At 36.3% G+C, this 18185-nt stretch overlaps 1 protein-coding gene across 2 annotated transcripts in view; it reads right to left on the reverse strand.

The window, feature by feature from the left end:
- Nucleotides 1-7728: 7728 nt before the first annotated feature.
- PPP1R21 (protein phosphatase 1 regulatory subunit 21) overlaps nucleotides 7729-18185 on the reverse strand; it is a 28709-nt gene continuing 18252 nt past the window's right edge. For both annotated transcript variants that reach the window (XM_058164986.1, XM_058164985.1), the window contains 7 exons: nucleotides 18041-18133; nucleotides 16269-16517; nucleotides 15322-15357; nucleotides 14670-14786; nucleotides 11669-11767; nucleotides 10953-11081; nucleotides 7729-9243 (listed from right to left, as the gene is read on the reverse strand). In XM_058164986.1, coding sequence (XP_058020969.1) covers nucleotides 9214-9243; nucleotides 10953-11081; nucleotides 11669-11767; nucleotides 14670-14786; nucleotides 15322-15357; nucleotides 16269-16517; nucleotides 18041-18133 — 753 coding nt within the window. In that variant the 3' untranslated portion in view covers nucleotides 7729-9213. The remainder of the gene's footprint in view (nucleotides 9244-10952; nucleotides 11082-11668; nucleotides 11768-14669; nucleotides 14787-15321; nucleotides 15358-16268; nucleotides 16518-18040; nucleotides 18134-18185) is intronic.

An 18185-nucleotide genomic window follows, 5' to 3' on the forward strand; every position in this document is an offset into this window, starting at 1 on the left:
TCTGAGTTGGCGCAGAAAGAAGTCTTTGTTGTCCTTTTTTGATGATGTTTTTGATGTTAACTGTCCATTTTAGATCTTGCAATATGATAGAACCTAGAAATTTGAAGGTTTCTATTGTTGATACTGTGTTGTCAAGTATTGTGGAAGTATGGAAGGGTTTCTCCTAAAGTCTACCACCATTTCTACAGTTTTGAGTGTGTTCAGTTCCAGATTGTTTTGGTCGCACCACAAGGCTAGTCGTTCGACCTCACGTCTCTATGCGGATTCATCATTGTCTCGAATGAGACCAATCACTGTTGTGTCATCTGCAAACTTCAGTAGCTTAACAGATGGATTGTTGGAGATGCAGTCATTGGTATACAGAGAGAAGAGAAGTGAGGAGAGCACACAGCCTTGGGGGGCCCCTGTGCTAATTGTACAGGTATCTGATGTGATTCTGCTTAGCTTCACCTAAGGAAGCTTCCTGTTTGTTAGGAAGCTTGTGATCCACTTACAAGTCTGTTCAGGTACTTGTAGCTGGTTTAGCTTAAATGCAAGCAGAGTGAGAGTGAATAGAGGGGGAGGGGCAGAACCAGAAGGTTCTGACATGTTCTGGAGAATCAGTAGCAAAAATTTTAAGCAGTTCGGAGAACTGGCAAAAACCACGTCTGGCTTGCCCCAAAGTAGGGTAGGAGTGGAGATTTTGCAATATCCTTCCCCCAGGAGTGGGGAGGGAATGGAGATTTTGCAGTGTCCTTCCCCTGCCATGCCCACCAAGCCACACCCACAAAATCTGGATTTCACCACTGGGGAGGGGGGGTGGGCAAACAAATAACCCTGGACCAAATCATACACTGGGGCATTCAAAACAGGAGAGGGGGATGTGGTCTGTTCATGTAGAAAGGTAGCACCTCAAAGGGAAAATGTTCAGCCTTGCTTTTCATCAAATGGGCTCATTGACTGGGCAAGGAAAGATGCATTCTTAAATCTTCTTTAAATTCTTCTTAAATTAAAACACAAGCCCCTTATCTTCCTTTTTCAAGATTTTAATGATCAGAAAGCCCCATTTAACTCAAATGACCTTTATTTCCAGATGAGTAGACATAAGAGCACAGCCCGAATTATTTACAGAAACTGATAAACAGTTGGACAACTGATTTAGTCTGTTGCACTGGCAATCTTGAAAACTCAGTGAGGTTTTAGCTACGTTGTGTGTTTTAAAAGAACCAGAATTTATTTTAAAGAATTATATGCACACAACTCTTACAAAGCCTCAGGCTCCCAATACTGCAGAATTGTTTTACAGCAGTAAAACAAAGTTGGGGGAGGGGGGAATAGAAACAAAGGAGCAACATTGCCTATCTGACTGACTGAGTGACATACACAAACACACGTTGGAGCATGATTTTCTCCCTTTTTTATTTTACAGTAAACTACCACTTTCCTTGATACAGAGACCTTCTGTTAAACTTCAAAGGTTAATTGCCAGATCAGAGTGGTGGCCGGTTATAAGTCTTTAACAATTTAGCTACTTCTTACAAGGAGACCAAGTTTACAGGGTTTTTTTCCTTCCATTTAATGATCTCTCCTGCTTCCAACTTTATTTCAGAAAGGGGGACATTGGGATCATAGACATACACATACACCCTTCCCTCATAATGGAATTTCCATCTCATTGCTAGCACTCCTACTCCACCCAGCTGAGCCAACTGAAGCCAAGCCAATCCAAGGTGTTCTGGCATGAAGTGAGTATTTTCACTGAAAAATGCAAACCAATCTATGATGCATGGAAGAGGAGGTTTGAGATAAAACAGGTAGGTGGAGATCTGCTTGACCACAATTGGCTTGAGAGAGCTGCCAAGGAACTGCTTCCTTCCATCTGAGCTCTGTTTTCAGTGCCTGTTTGGCAATGTTTACCTTTTAGGTAAACTAAGAACGCAATTTCCATAGGCACTTTTTTTTTTCCTTATCTTCTCCTTTTTAAACTTAGTCAACCTAGAAGACTCTAAGCCCTGAAAATTGTGTCCAGCTTGTCCAATTACATGCATGTAACTGAAAGTACAATTTTAGCCTTCCTCAGTTCCTCTCCTGTGGGATGCTCTTGTGAAAAGGCCATTCTACCACTGGATTTAATCAGTGCAGATCTGGCTTAAGTATGCAGTCTTTTTTTCCTCTTCTATCCTTTTGGTTGACAGAGCTATAGTGTATGCTTTCATTTGCATGTTTTGATTTGGCACTTAATATACTTCGATTTGACACAAGAATTAGTGACATTATTTTTAGACCGCTCAGCAATTCATAACACTTATTGTTAGTTTGTTTTCATCAGAACTTTTACAATGTTTTAGAATGTTTATAATGCATTACAATGTTTTATAAGGTTTTATAATATTTTAATATATGGCAGTTGTGTTAATATGAAAAGAGGAAGATGTTACAACTGTTTTCATCAGAACTTTTACAAAACATTGTAAAACATTTTACAATGTTTTACAATGCTTATAAGGTTTTATAATGTCTTAATATGTGTTAGTTGTGTTAATATGAAAAGGGAAGATGTTACAGTGGTTATGTCTGCTATGTTGGCAGGATTAGTCTGAGATGTATTTCCTGCCTCTTCAGGAGTTGACTTCAGCTGCTCCTGTGAAGTATTTCCGGTTCCTATCATATGTAGATATATACTTGTAATGATGGCTTATCAGGGCATTTCGATTAAACTTCATGAAACACTTATCTAGTGGTATGGTGGCATCTGGGTTGTAAAATCTGGATCACCAGTAGATGGCAGCATAAGAGACTCTTTCCTCTCACTTAAATTTGCTGACTAGTTTTTTTTATTTTGTCACAACAATATACACAAGCATCAACATAAAATAACTACATATCATATAAGCATATATATGAGCAAAAGTATGCAATAACTATATTAATTTGATATAATGAAAGGAAACAATAGGACAGGAATGGTAGGCACTTTTGTGCTCTTATGCACGCCCCTTATAGTCCTCTTAGGAATGAGTGAGGTCCATATAGTTGATAGATCAGTCATTGTTTTGGAAACCTGTGGATGCACTTCACAGTTGAAGCATCTCACATACACCAAACTCCTAATCTGAACTCTTGACACCTATACAATGGCAGTATCTGCTGCACAAATCCAAGTGAGTCCTATATTGCAGTTAAGAGATGAACTTTTTGCTACCATCTAATGATAATTATCATACCTATTAGCCAGGATTTTGAGACAATTGATCCACTCAGTTTAATTGGTTTCTTTTTGGGAATTTTAGGCACCACTTTTTGTGCTTTTAAAATCTGGGGTTCTCCTGAATTTATGTATTGCTACTCTAATTATGTGTGGAATATAATAGCTCTGCCACCATGTAAAACAAAAACCAAAACTTATATTTTGGTTAGCTGAACTTACAGTATATTCTTTAAATCCATTTAAATAATTGATTAATTCAATTATTCAACAATAAGTAAGTAACAATGAGTAAGTAAGGTCAACAAAAGTAAAGCTTTTTCCGATCTCTGTGTTAAGGAAAACCAGTACAATGCAGTATTGTCTCAAATTAGACAGGGCTGCTAACCAAAGTCCTAGAAAACTATCATTAACATTTAGTCATTTTCAGTTTTTAGTTTTTTTCATCTCAATACAGTAACACATTACAAAAAATAATTTTTAAAATGTGTTCTTATCCCAACAGTTTAAGAATACTCTATCAGCTTGTCAACATATTTTGGTTAATTAATCTAGTCCTTAAATGTTGCAAAAATAATTTAACTGAATCCGTATACTAGTGACCAAGAATTCCTTTCATATCCAGACACAGTGGCTCTCCTTCTCATTTGCAATCTCAAATTCCAAGCTGAGATAGAAGCAAAATGGATTTCTACCAAATCATAGGAATTCTCAGTTTCTGCTTCTTTGTCCATATAAGAAAAGCAAACACTTTTGAGCCATTGCAGGACACTCAAAATGACAAGAGAGATTCAGCATTGTGAAAGAAACATTGTGCACTTTAAAATATGTAAGGTTCATATTTTCTTCCTGAATAAGGACATGGAGAACATGGGTGCTGCTCCAGTGAACTTCATTTTTTATCTTAATTCTTTATAGCACAATAGATTTAAGTGCATTAATAGTAACTTCAGGACTTGATACAGTAATAGGTTTATTGGATTGTGCTAAAAGTTATGGGATATATACGGTACATTGATATTGTGTGAATGAATATTAAGTGGTTCCAATCAGGGGTGAAATGCTCCCGGTTCGGACCAGATTGCGCAATCCGGTAGCGATGGGAGCTGGTAGTTTGGAGAACCGGTAGCAAAAATCCCTGCCCCCCTCCCACCACCCATGCCTCGCTGTTCCTCTTCTCTGTCCCTGAAGCTCTCAGTGGTGATATAGCTGCAAACAGCATTAAATGACTGCCACGGCGCTTCAAAGGGCCACATTACAGCTGATCAGTGCTGTAGACTGGTGCCTCATATTTTTAAAGAAGGTAGACCCCAAGTTTTGTATACTTTGTTTATTATTTTTATTATTTATTATTGGCCATGCCAGTTCAGTCACCTGACCACCAAGCCATGCCCACCAATTAAGCCATGCCCACAGAACCTGTAGGGAAAATTTTTAGATTTCACCCCTGGTTCCAATAGTGTTTCATACACAGTGGTGGGTTTCTACTGGTTCGAGCAAACCAGTAGTGGCGGCGGGGGGGAGGCTCCACCCACCTGCCCGGACATCACCACGGATGCCCTGCGCATGTGCAGAAGGCTCTGCGCATACGCAGAAGTGCTGCACGCAAGCAAAGTGAGCACGCATGCATGCTCCCGATTCCAAACCAGTAGCGAAGGTAAGTGGAACCCACTACTGTTCATACAGATATTAAATGTATGGGGAAAATAGGCAAGATCTGTGGTACCCCACAGAGAAGGGATTGATGGGTCTCTTCACCTGATTATCTGTCCCATGCTATGAACTAGAACTGCCCATTCAGAAAGGAGCAGAGTATAAAACAGTACCCATCCTCTCAAAGTGCTTAAGGATACTAGAATCAGTCATATTGACTGCTGCTGACAGCAAGTAGGATGAGGGAGGCCTCACTCACTCCATTTACTTGTTAAGAAAGAACATCCACTGTAATGACTACAATAATGTTCTTTTGGTTACATATCTAATCCGAACCAATACTGGAACTACATTCAGATCATCTGCTCTATTACTCATCATCTCTGCAATTGTCACCTCACTTTTTCTTCAACTATTTTTCCTCCAAAGATACTTCTTCAGGAGCAGGTGTACCATTACCTCCTCCAAGATGGCAGATACCATCTCTTTATCCAAAGAAACATTAGTCATCTGTTGAGTCCAAATGCAGACATATAGTTGCTCAAAAGAGCCAGGTGGGGCATGGATCTGGCTCTCAGGTGGCAGAGTTCTTGATGCAAAGGATGTTACCATTTCTTGAGAATTCACAAGACCAAACAAATCACAGATATCCATGCAAGACCTTCTTCAAGTCTCTTCACAGAATTATGTTCATGAGCAGTCTAGACCCGACTGAATGTAACTTTTATTGACAAAATATACAGCAAATATGCTCTGTGTGCTACAGAAAGGTTTTCCTTCTGTCCTTCATTAACTGAGTCATCTTAAACATAACACAATTTTGTCACTGAAATAAGCCCAGACAAGTAACAGCATTTTGCCACACTAAATCTGGATTGATACCTGTACTCAACTCATATTCTAATTCTTTGTCTTACACCACTGTGACTTCAGGCATCACTTCTGCTACTTGATCTCCCTGGATTCCTTGGTAAATTCAGAAATTTGATACGATCAACAGGCAATGAGATCAGGTGATGCCTTTATCTCTGAATTCCAAGGTTGAACAAAGCATATAGAAGACTTTCTGCCAAACTGATTGCAAAATCCTCAAGCAACCAACCAGATCCCTATTAGACACCTCAGGAAAACCTTGATAACTGGCTCTATCATTTGGAGAATTCACAGGTCTCACTAAGCCATAGGTTGACCAGGAAGTGATCTGGATGAAAAATGACTGAAAGACGATGTCTTCCACTTTCAGATATGCTATCTGTTACCAAGCAATACAATAGGCAACCATTTTGTTTTAAAAGCATTCAAGGGCTTTTACTTTTGAAGAACAAAACCTATCCTTGAAGAGCCAGTATGGTGTGGTGATTAAGATGTAGACTAGAAACTAGGAGACTGAATGCTAGTCCCACCTTATGCATGAAAGCCTGCTGGGTGACTTTTGGCCAGTCACTTTCACTCACTCCAACCCACTTCATGGGATTGTTGTGGAGAAAACAGGAGGACTGGGTATCATGTATTAAGGTGGGATAAAAATCAAATGAATAAATACATTTTCACCTCTTAGCATCCCCCAAAATTTTCTCCCCAAAATTTTAAAAAAATAAACAAAGTTGCTATTCCAGAAAGTTTTATGGGTGCTTGTGGTCCACAAACTTGACTTGTGGCCTCATAAGATCTGTGACCCAGCCATTGTAGAAAATAAATGAGGGATAAAACAAGCTATGGCTCACCATGATAAATAATCAGCCAATGGGAAGGTTAACTGAGCTTGGATCATTGTGACTGTACTATCCTGACCAATAATGCACCCAGAAACTAACTGAAGCAAATGAAAGATCATTCACACTAATACGGCTGTTTGTGTTTAGCCACAAAACTAGACATAAAAGTGCATCCCGGTTTAAAAAATCTACTTTTTCTAGGACATGAGCAAATAAGAGGATTGTATTCCTGCATAAATATGCATAAGAAAGGATTAAGCAAATATATGCCACAACGTGAGAAGGACTAACAATATTCCTGCTTTGTGACTGATTTGAATATAAATTTAATTATGGGGTTATTTATGCTAGTTTTACTTAACCTATTTTATATCATTCTAAATGAATTCAAAAAGGCAAAAATCAAGAAAGAAATCAACAAAGTAGCAATAGACATGACCCCCAAAAGACCTTTGGAGGTATATACTAAAATGTTTTAGAATGTTTACGTATTTTATGAATTCTTCCACTGTATTGTACTAAAACATTTGATTACAATTCTAAGCTAAAGCTTCCCATGTTCTATTCCTATATAGAAATGAACAAGAAATAAAACAAGTCAGCTGGCAATAAATAAAATAGTTCCCAAACTGCAGATGTGGATATTGTATGCCTTAATGTAAGACAAAAGATATTAAATAGGTAAGGATAGGTAAAAACAGAGATAGGGCCAATTCAGAAATTGTTGCAATGTGTACTTTTGCCCTTCAATTCCACAGTGCATATGTGGTTCATTGTATAAAAAAACCCTTGCAAATGTAAATCAGCATACTGTATATGTAAAATTGCATGCAGTTTTTTCTCTATACACGAGCTTTTCATTAATCTTCCTCTACCAGATGTTTTCTTTTTACCCAGCCCCCTTTAACAGCTGCCTTACTATCTTAAAGGCTGAGAGAGAGATAACAAAAGGATTTCAGGAATCAGCAACATAATATGAGGATAGCCAAGGTCAAATCAGCCAGTCATTTTAAAATCTATTCTCTCTTAGTTTGTATTTCAATCTAAATAAATCTTATGAATTTTCTAGACAGTTTGGAGTGATTCAAGGGTAATTTCCCTTTTACAAGTATCAGTTTAACATTTGTTTTTTTTGGGAAAAAGCATATTTTCTCCAATGCATAAAATCGTCCCGTGTTTCCATTAGTCAAGATTTTTAATATTTGTTCCAGACACTGTAGTACAGATATATTCTTAAAAAAACATAAAACATGAGATATAAACTTACTCAAGACAGTGTTCAATATTACATCAATTGTGAAATTGTGGACCACTACCACCCTTCAAAAAATTTCTAAAGGGAATATTTAACTGGCAGTGTATTTATTCTACATTCATAAAGCACATTGACGTAATTAATACAGTGGAGTAACCTGATGGTAGAACAGCTATCTCTTATAGGTTAGTAGAATTAATACAGTAGTGAATGTTTCTGTGAATTCCTAGTTTGAGGGAACTAGGAATTCCCTCAAATTCCTAGTTCCCTCAAAAAAAAAAAGTGAATAGAAATATCAGTATATTTAGATGACAATTTCAAATTCCATAGAGCAATCAACCAAGGATTGATTCAGCCTCTAATAGAGCCAAATAAGACTTTTAGAAGTCTTCTAGAATATGAAATATCTCTATGAAAGAAGTAGTGTGAATCTCAAGATTCAAGCCACCATTCTCAAGAGGACTTGAACGGGATAGAGAAAATAAACTACGATGTAAAAATGTCGGCAGAGATTCAAACAAATCCCCAAATCTCTGCATTGCACTTCTTAGGGTGTATTCTTGGTTCATCAAATTCCACAACAATCCTTCTGTACACAGCTTTACTAATTCAGTAACTTATTATATCTTAACTTATATACCAGCCTTTATCTGATGACCTTTTCAGTGTTTTTCCTCTTTGCATCTTATTCCAGCTGGCAAGAGTGATTTCTTAGTAATCGCTTTTGTGTGAAAAATATGTAAGACAAACAAAAATAAGAGAAAGGTCCATCACAATTTTACATTAACTCCTTCTCTGGCCCTCTTTTTCTCCTTCATTTCAAAAGACAACTATTTTACATATTCAATTGTTCATTACAATTAATTGGAATTTGTATTAGTCACATAGTATTGAATGTTTCAGTATAAGCATTTTTGAGGCTGCCTCTCTTAGAAAATTTAAAGTTGTTAGAAGACATACTACAATAATTTTACAGTTGGACAATGCCAAAAAAGTCTTGATGTATCTGGTTTTGTTGGTTATTTCTTGTAGACAAGAATGGATGAGCAGGAGTGAAGGAAAAGACAACTACTGCATTGATGCCCAATCTGTTCACCTAGTATGCATCAAAACATACACAACTGAAGAAGTTTGGAGATGGAAATTAAAACTTATCCAAAGTGTAGGATAAAAAATTATGGTTAAGTTGCATGCTATCCATACTGTATTCATTTTCCAGCCAAGTTCAGTTTAGATTTTGCCGGCTAACAAAGCCAGTATGGTTTCAATTTTATGCACAACATCAAAGTCTAAACTGAATTACAGCCATATCCAGGTAATAGATTATTTGACCAACTGAAATCCAGTCCCAGCATCGGTGTTTTCTCTGCAGCAGCATAATTGTAAAAACAGTTAGCCAACCAATACTATCGGCTCTTGTTCTTCTTGGAATTTCCCTAGATCAAGGAAAAAACACACATGATAATTAAAAAAATGACAGAATGCTGCTGTATAACTGCATTGGATTCTATATTTCCAGCTCAATTTTTCAGATAGCAACAATTATTCATGGCTTCTTTTAAAGTTTTTAAATGATTTTTTAAATTAATTTTACCAAGAAACTGGCCTTAGGGGAAAAATTCACCACTTACAAAAGCCACAGGTTTTATATTTTAGTTACAAGCCGGATTTTGGAACTTGGGAATGCAGCAAGAAAGTATCAGATTCCATACATTGAGAAGACAACTGATATTCCAGCTAGGCTGGATTCATACTACACATTTACTAATGCATCTTCCAGCTAATCAAATGTTGATTTATTTATTTTTTTAAAGTCACATTAATAAATGGTTGCAATTTTATTTCAAAAACAATTTAGCACAAAAGCATATTATAAACAAACATATAAATAAATATAAAGGTTGTAATTTAACACAGGAGTCTCCAACCTTGACAGCTTTAAGACTTGTGGACTTCAACTCCCAGAATTCCTCAGCCAGCAGCTGACTGAGGAATTCTGGGAGTTGAAGTCCACAAGTCTTAAAGCTGCCAAGGTTGGAGACCCCTGATTAACACATTTCAGAAATGAAGCTTTGCTCACAAAACACTCTGGCTACCTAGAAAAAAGGGAAGTCTTTTCATTAGTGAGAAATAAAATTATGGTTTGGAAGCTAAATTAATTACTTTCTTCAAGAATTTCACAGTACTGATTTTTAACAAATCAATGTATGGTTGCTGGCTTGATTTCATGTCATACTTAGTTTGAATTCATATGAATCTTGATGTAATATTTAAACTGGTATAATGGTATGTAAATTGTTAGGAAGCATTCTGTTATGGAGGCCTTTAAATAAAAGTAGTACGTAACCAGTAATTTTAAAATTAGAAGGCTGAAATTTTATTCAGACCTGAAGGGTTATAATTAGCCTTCCCATAACAGAATTGCATGCATGTTTTCTCATTCATGTCTCATCAAATTAACTCACAATATCGCCATGCCTGAGCAGACAATTGATACATTTTGGGCCAGAAAAACAGCATCAATTGTTAACAGTTCAAGGTTTAAGACAGAGACTTGGTTATCAGAATTCCTTCTAAATGGAGAGGTCAAGGAGTGAGCCTAAAATCATCTAACTGTGCTATGACTCACAATTTCAAAACTCAATAAAGTCTTTGTCCACTCATTCAAAATAGCCCCTTTCTCTATTTCTCTTATTTCACTGCTTTGCACTTGCTACTCCTAGATATAAGTCAATTTCTTCACTTATTCGTCTTCTCAAAAACTTGTATCTTTAAACTTTTCTTCAACTCATCTTAACTTAGTGGCTTGTTTGGTGTTATCCATCCTGTTACCCTTTATTCCAAAAATTGTATCTCTTTCCTGATCAATCTAAACACAATGTAGAATATGTTACTTCTGAATGAAACTTGCACCTTGGACATAATTAAACATTAAACCACAGACAATCTCTCAAAACTCTTGAGCTTATTTTGCATAATTCACAGACCAGAATCTATAGTGTACTCATCTGTGTATCTTCCTTGTGAGGCCTAAGGCATTTCCATCTATCATTAAGTTTAACACCCAGAAATGCACAGAACAATACAACACTCCAACAAATTGCACAAGAAACCAAATATCACTGGTGGCATTGAGATGACTTACTTTGTTAGCCAGTTTTAATGTATCTATCTCTTCCCGTTGTTTGGTTAAGGTTTCATTCATACTGCAAAGGTGGTCACTCATCATGCTTAACTGATCTTCGTAGCTTCTCTTGGTTGTTGTCAGTTCATCCTAAAAATCCAGAGGACAGCTTTAGGTTCTATCCAACATTACAAAACAATGACATATTGCTGCAATCAATAAGTAGCCCATAAAACAGGGCACACACAGAAAAAACAACAACAGCTTTATATTCTAACACACTTTATATTCTAACACAATATTCTTATTGTGATTTTGCATTTCCTTTGAGATGTTGATCAATTCCTGTTTTAAAGAATTACCTTGGAATTACACTTATTACTAGGGGGATGGCAAATGGCATTGAAGACCAACCACTTTACAACTGGAACTCAAGTATTTTTTTTTTCTTAAAAACACATAGCACAACAGGCTTGGAAAAGAGACTCTAACACCATCACTTTATCCTGCAAACCTTCCCCCACCTCCAGTGATGAGAAATTCAGTGCAACGAAGCATATTTTAAAAAATCCAACCAACAGAATTGGATTGTCCATTGGAGCTGGGCAGCTATTATAAATTCCGATAAAATAATTAAACTTTCACCAGTTGGATAATACTAAAAACCATAGTTAAAACTGCAAAACCATTTTTTAAAAATGGGTTACACCATTACCCGAAGTTTTTTAAAAACTTGCCTGTAACTTGCTGATGTTAAGTCTTGTTGATTTCATTTTTTCCAGTGATGATTCTTTTGCATTCTCTGCTAGAGCAAGCCGTTTTACAAGTGCTCGGCACTATTAAAAAAATAACCCACAGTAAGTTAAGTTTCCAACAACTGTAACTACAGCATATACATATGCCCCAGAAATGATGACTACTTGATCTCCTAATAATGCCTCTTATTTTCTCTGATTTTTCATGTTCATGTTGATAGTCCATCTACTGCCTCCTGTCACACTTCCTTAACTCCTTCCTCAATTTCTAGCTTTGGACACAGTCCAATACTCTTCTGTCCCCAGCCGGGTCTAATACTTTAGGCTCCCTTTTGTCTCTTCATATTTTTGTTGTAATTCAATAGCAAAAAGTTTTGATCAATGCTGGTAGTCCTCAACTTATGACAATTGATCCCAAAATTTCTGTTGCTAAGCGAGACATTGGTTAAGTGAATTTTGCCTATTTTATGACCTTTCTTGCCACTGTGGTTAAGTGAATCATTGCAGTTGTTAAGTTCGAAACATAATTGTTAAGTGAATCTGGTTTCCCCATTGACTTTGTTTGTCAGAAGGTCACAAAAGGGGATCAAATGACCCTGAGACATTGCAACCATCATAAATGTGAATCAGTTGCCAAGTGTCTAAATTTTTATAACATGACCATGGGGATGGTACAACAGTCATAAGTTAAATGGTCACAAATCACTTTTTTCAGTGTCCTTGTAACTTTGAACAGTCACTAAACAAACAGTTGTAAATCAAGGACTATTTTTTTAGCAAAAACTGTGCAATTCTTTCTATCACCAATATCTTATGTTCTACATCCTTTTCCTTCTGTAACCTCAGCCTATCAAACAATTGATTTTCTTGAAAAAAAAATTTTTTCTGTTTGCCTTATTGTCCTTATTATCAGCTCTTGACACATCTGCTGCTTTTTCTCAATGAACTCCTGGCTTCCTGCCCTAATTTTGGGTTGTTTTTCAGTCATTTCCTCATGCAGCTAAACACTGTGTTGGAATAGAAGAAGGAGTTGTGCAACTTCGTTCATGGCAAGTTCATTTTTTGCTCTTTTCCTGTACCATCAGTCTGTGTAAACAATGCCAGTTCTTTCCCACTCAACCCTCAAAATATCAAGTGTTTTGATACCCTGCTTTCCATTCTGCTGAAGAATTTGCTTCTAAAGCCAAAGGCTGAATCCACCTTTACACTTTTTGTTTTCTCTCTTTAGATACCAACTACCACTATTTTCTTGATCAAATCACTCCAAATACTTCTTTCATCTTGCCACTTTTTATTATCTATATGTTCAGTATTATCCTTTACGCTTACCGGCTCCTGTTCAGCATTCAGACATAGCCCCCTTTCGCCTATTTTCAAAAACAATGTATCACACCGTTTCTTCCTTTACATCATTATAACATTCAACCTTTTCTCACTGTCCATTTTATTATTTTTGCATTTATTTATTTATAAGATTTTTAACCCATGTTAGAACAGAAGTCTGGGCAGCTCACCACAATATTAAAAATACAAAAACATAAAACAGAAACCAAAAACTTGGAGCCTCAGTTCCATCCTCTGGACCATGTCTTAACCAAACCTGGATTATCTCTCATCTCCTATTTTCTCTCCATCTTGTACTTGTTGTACTTGCTTTAGCTTCATCACATTCACATGCATACATCGCTTCAATGATAATTACTCAGCTGTCTCATCATTTTGACAATGCAAAACCTTTCCTTTATCCCTGTTACTGGTTTTCTAACTATTCCTAATTGCATAAGCTTCCTGACTTCAAAATGGGAGTCATCTACAATATATAGTTTAAGGACTATAACAGCCACTATATAATAGCCAACAGGCAGAAGACCAACAGAGTGCATCCATGAAGACCAACTAGCAATCAGAAGACATGACGAAAATTCCTTAATTTCACAGCACATGGACAGACTCAATCAGAATTTCAACTGGGAAACTCTGAGCATCCTAGATCAAGCCAAGTCCAAAAATGCCAGAGAATTCCTGGAGTCCAGGCACTTAGACAAATTGGCTATTAACAGGCATATAGAGAGAAATAACATCTACATACCATTCAAAAGAGACAATCAAAAAGCCCAAAAGGAAATAAAAAGATCAAAACATATCCTCACCAGCAATCAATACCCAGATGAGCAGAGATAAACTCTCCTTTTTATGATCCTATAGTTCCTATGTGGGGTAGAAATAGGGCAACTGGATGGAGCTGAGCATTTACTGCCCGGATGTCCATCCTGATGCCTATGCAGAGTTTGCAGCAGATATTTTTTTCTTTCTGCCCTAGGAGAGAAAAATCTGTTGCTACCTAGGATTGAATTCTCAGCTCTCCGAGTAGGAAGCGAGTGTCTTCACCACTTGGCCACCACATCATGCATATTAACACCAAGATTAACACTAGACCAAAATCAAGTTAATATCCCAATCAAGGAACTATCAGCACAGGAAACAAGCATGGTAAGCAACAGCTAATCAAGGAAGCACAAAGAAAGAACACTCTCACCAATGGTGACAGGGCAAGCTGATATAACCCCACTCCCCTCTGTGTCCCACAATGACTTCACCTTGTAAGAGCTTCATGGTCTTCCTTCTCAACTATTTATAGCCCAATACATTTCTTCATATGACTCTACAGTTCCATTCTTTCAAATATCTAAAACATTTTCTTTTAGTTGCTTTTGCTACTGTTGATAGTTGGAATACCCATGTAGCAACTTCTCTTTTTTATATCCTGAAAATCCATCTTTTCTAGGTAATCTTTTACTTATCATCCTTGTCCTAATATTTCTTTATAGCTAAAGCAAATTTTAGCACAATTGCATCTTATTCTCCTGCTTACCAGAAATAAATGGCAAGGAATTAGCCAATGAAAAGACCTTTATAAGAAATAGAATGTTTATTGTAACACTAAAGTCTGATTTTCAGAGTAAGTAATTTATTGCTCATTTACCTCCGCATGAAAATGTACAGACTTGCTATCAGCAAGCTGCAGCTGAGATGTAAGTTCTGTTATTCTTGCCATATAGTGGTTCTTTATCAAATCTTCCCTGGTATCAGCTTCTGGAATCTTCCAAGCAAGAATGTGGGAAAAATGTAAATGTTTATTCAAGTATGAAAAACATCACAAATCAAACATTTCTTCCATTGCATTGGATGCCCGTGAAAGCCATAATTCAAACAAACAAATTGTGGAGTTGAAAAAGGGCAAACAAAATTATGAAGCGATGACAACAGCTCATTTATGAAGAAAGTTTTTCAGGGCTAAAAAAAGGCAAGGTTGAATGAGAAGAGCACTCACTGAGATTTATAAAATACATAATATACAGAAAGTAGAACCTCAAATTAACTGACTGGTGAAAGAAAAACAAAGCATTTCTTCACATTGCACATAGTTAAAATATGGAATTTACTTTCTCGCATCTTTAAATTTAGATAACAATCGAAGCTACCAGAAATGGTTGCAGAAATAGTATTAGTAAAACTAGAGCAACAAAAATAACTGTCATTCAACTACATTGAATTGTTTTCATAATCATAATGGCCCAAATAATTTGCATTATTTAATGTTCTAAATATAACATTATATAATATTAATGCTGTACCTCTTCATTTCCAGTGGTCACTGTTAGCATTCCAATCTTTAAATAAATCAGGACAAAATTAATTCAAAGTAGTAATTTATTGTTTTAAAATCATTTATATATACAGTATAAATTACTCTTTCTTACATCAGTAGAATCTTAACTAGAGTATGTTCTAAATTTTAAAAGCACAACTGTGCTTAGTTTTCATCAATTTCGAAGGACATATTGGATATACAATATGCCTAATTCCGTCCCACTAGAATCAATGGGGCTCAATGAGGTTATGAAACATTACAACCTGAGGTGCATGAATTGTTTTCCTTAATACTGTGCGTTAAAAACATTGAATCAGAATTGCAAGTGTATTATTCACCCAATAAATTCTAAAAGAAACTCTGAAACACTAATTGACATAATGCATTAGGTTACCAATTAACTAATCTCCCATTATTTATCACAGGAATGTTAAGCTGCATACAACTTGCTTAAGATAAAGATGGATTGGCAGAAACAAAATCTGAACTGATGATAGGACATTCTACTTCTATCAGAAAAATATGGGCATGCTGCCATACTATCCACTGAGCTATTTAAATTAGTTAGCTATTGTCCCTTGGTGCTCTTGATCCTCTACTGGTCTTCAACATTCTTCAAATTGTGCACCCAAACTCTTCAGAAATACAAACATGCCTTATCTAATTCAGGAACTGCTCTTCACTAAAAACAACCATCTTCAACAATCTTGCTATCTATTCCATTTCAGTTACCAAACATTTTCCAATACCAATCCAATTCTCCCCCTAGACTTTTGTTTGATCCTTTTTAAAATGTCCTTGTGGCATCCAAATGCAACTATTGTGCTAATTCCCCCAAAGTGCTAATTAATAAATCCATTGTTTCATGATAAACATCCATGGGAAACAAATAGAATATTTCACCACCTCAGTGGCATGTAATACACTTACCAAACTTGTACTTTGAACTGGCTCTCTTAGTGCTTTTTCTGCACCATCATCCTTCTCTTGTTCCACTGCATTTAACACAAAGGAATTTTCTGTGGTTGCTTCAATCAGCTGGTTGCCTACAGAGGTTCTGGCCTTTTCAGACACTTTTTTATTCTCTTTCTCTAACTTAATTTTGGCTAGCTGGGCCTCTAGCATCCAATGCTCTTTTTCTTGTTCCAATTTTGCAATTTTTTCCAAACTTTGCTGGACCTGAGAATAAGGAAAATTATCACTACGAAGCAAACTGATGCCTATTTAAGCTACAGTGAGGAAAAAAAGCTGCAGTGAATTGTTTGAAAAATAATTCACATGGAACTGTGACTTACAAAAGGAGATTGGAGGAACAGAAGATAGCAACATATAACTTCAATATGCTGTCATGTGTGCATGTCCAAGTGGTTTGCACTGAGAAGTAGCTAGCAATCAAGCTAGCAATCAATGCTTTGATTTCAGTACTGTGTGCCTTTCTATTCCCTCCTTAAAGGGAAAGGTATAGGAAACATTTTAGATAAATCACAGGCAGTCATTGACAAGACAGCCCGATTTTTATGAAGATGTAATGTTTCCTTAATTTTAAAATGTAAGCATATGATAGTTACAAGTTGCACAGCTGTGTATGTAAGCCACAGCGATTCAACTGCAGAAGAAACAGATGCTTGTAATAGCTGATTAGATAACATTTTATAAATCACAATCAAAAAGACATTATTTGTTTTAAAAACCTTGAACAGTATGATTTAATTAAGATACGAGTACATTAGTGTGATCTCTTTCCCCAACTGTAAGAAGTTTTGGTTAGTGGATTGTTCGCTTCTAGATAATGTTTTGCAGCTGGGAAAAAGTGTGTGTGAAGCCCCAACAGGAAGCACATTTTGGACTGTAAATTCCCATCTGTTTACTAATTTTCTTTTTAAAATCAACCCTTCTGATTATCTCAAACTGAATTATACTTGAAAACTAGAGTAGGATTTCATAAATAATGTTAAGTCTTTTAACTGCTGTTTACAAGTGAACTCAACACTTTTTACTTTGAAACGAATTTAACGGGCGGGCTGTACATCATATGCATAACAGTGCTATGAACTACTAGTACCCATTCATACTACAGCCTGATTTCAGTTACCCAAATACCCCAAAGAAGGAAAGTTTATCTATCTATCTATCTATCTATCTATCTATTTTATCCATACATCCATTTATCCATCCATCCAATTTATTTGCTGCCCTTCTTGTGGCTTGGGCGATTCTGATGGTTTATATCAGCTTCAATGGCATAGCTACATTTTTAAGGCCTTTCTTGAAGTGTCTCTCTCTCTCTCTCTCTCTTACATTTTATAGAATAGAATAGAATAGAATAGAATAGAATAGAATAGAATAGAATAGAATAGAATAGAATAGAATTTTATTGGCCAAGTGTGATTGGACACAATGTACAACAGCAGATAAGTAAATTGTAAATCTAAGTATTATAAAACAGTGTTACTGGGCTTTTGCAGAGAAAACTAGTTTGGGGAAGAAAAGGTTATAAAAGAACCTGTTTGCTATTCTGCATTTGGATTGAACTTATACTACAGGAAAGTTCAAAAACCAAGTTTCACTCTCCCTTTATTATGGATATCTGCATTTAGATATCTAATAGCACATGTGATAAATGAAGATGTCTCCCCAGTGCAACTCCTAAATATGGTGTATATACTGTATTTGGAAGGGGCTGCATGTCAGATCATGAGTACCTGCTGTGCAAGGCCTTCTCTGCTCTCGGTGGAACTCAGAAGAATCCTGCGATTGGCCAAAGCCTCTTCATAAGGCACTGAATCAGGACAAGTCTGGAACCACACACAAAAAAAAATAGTGAACCAGGCTAGGCAAGAATATCTT

Source organism: Ahaetulla prasina, chromosome 1 (genome assembly GCF_028640845.1).
Source record: "Ahaetulla prasina isolate Xishuangbanna chromosome 1, ASM2864084v1, whole genome shotgun sequence".
NCBI classification, from domain to species: Eukaryota; Metazoa; Chordata; class Lepidosauria; order Squamata; family Colubridae; genus Ahaetulla; species Ahaetulla prasina.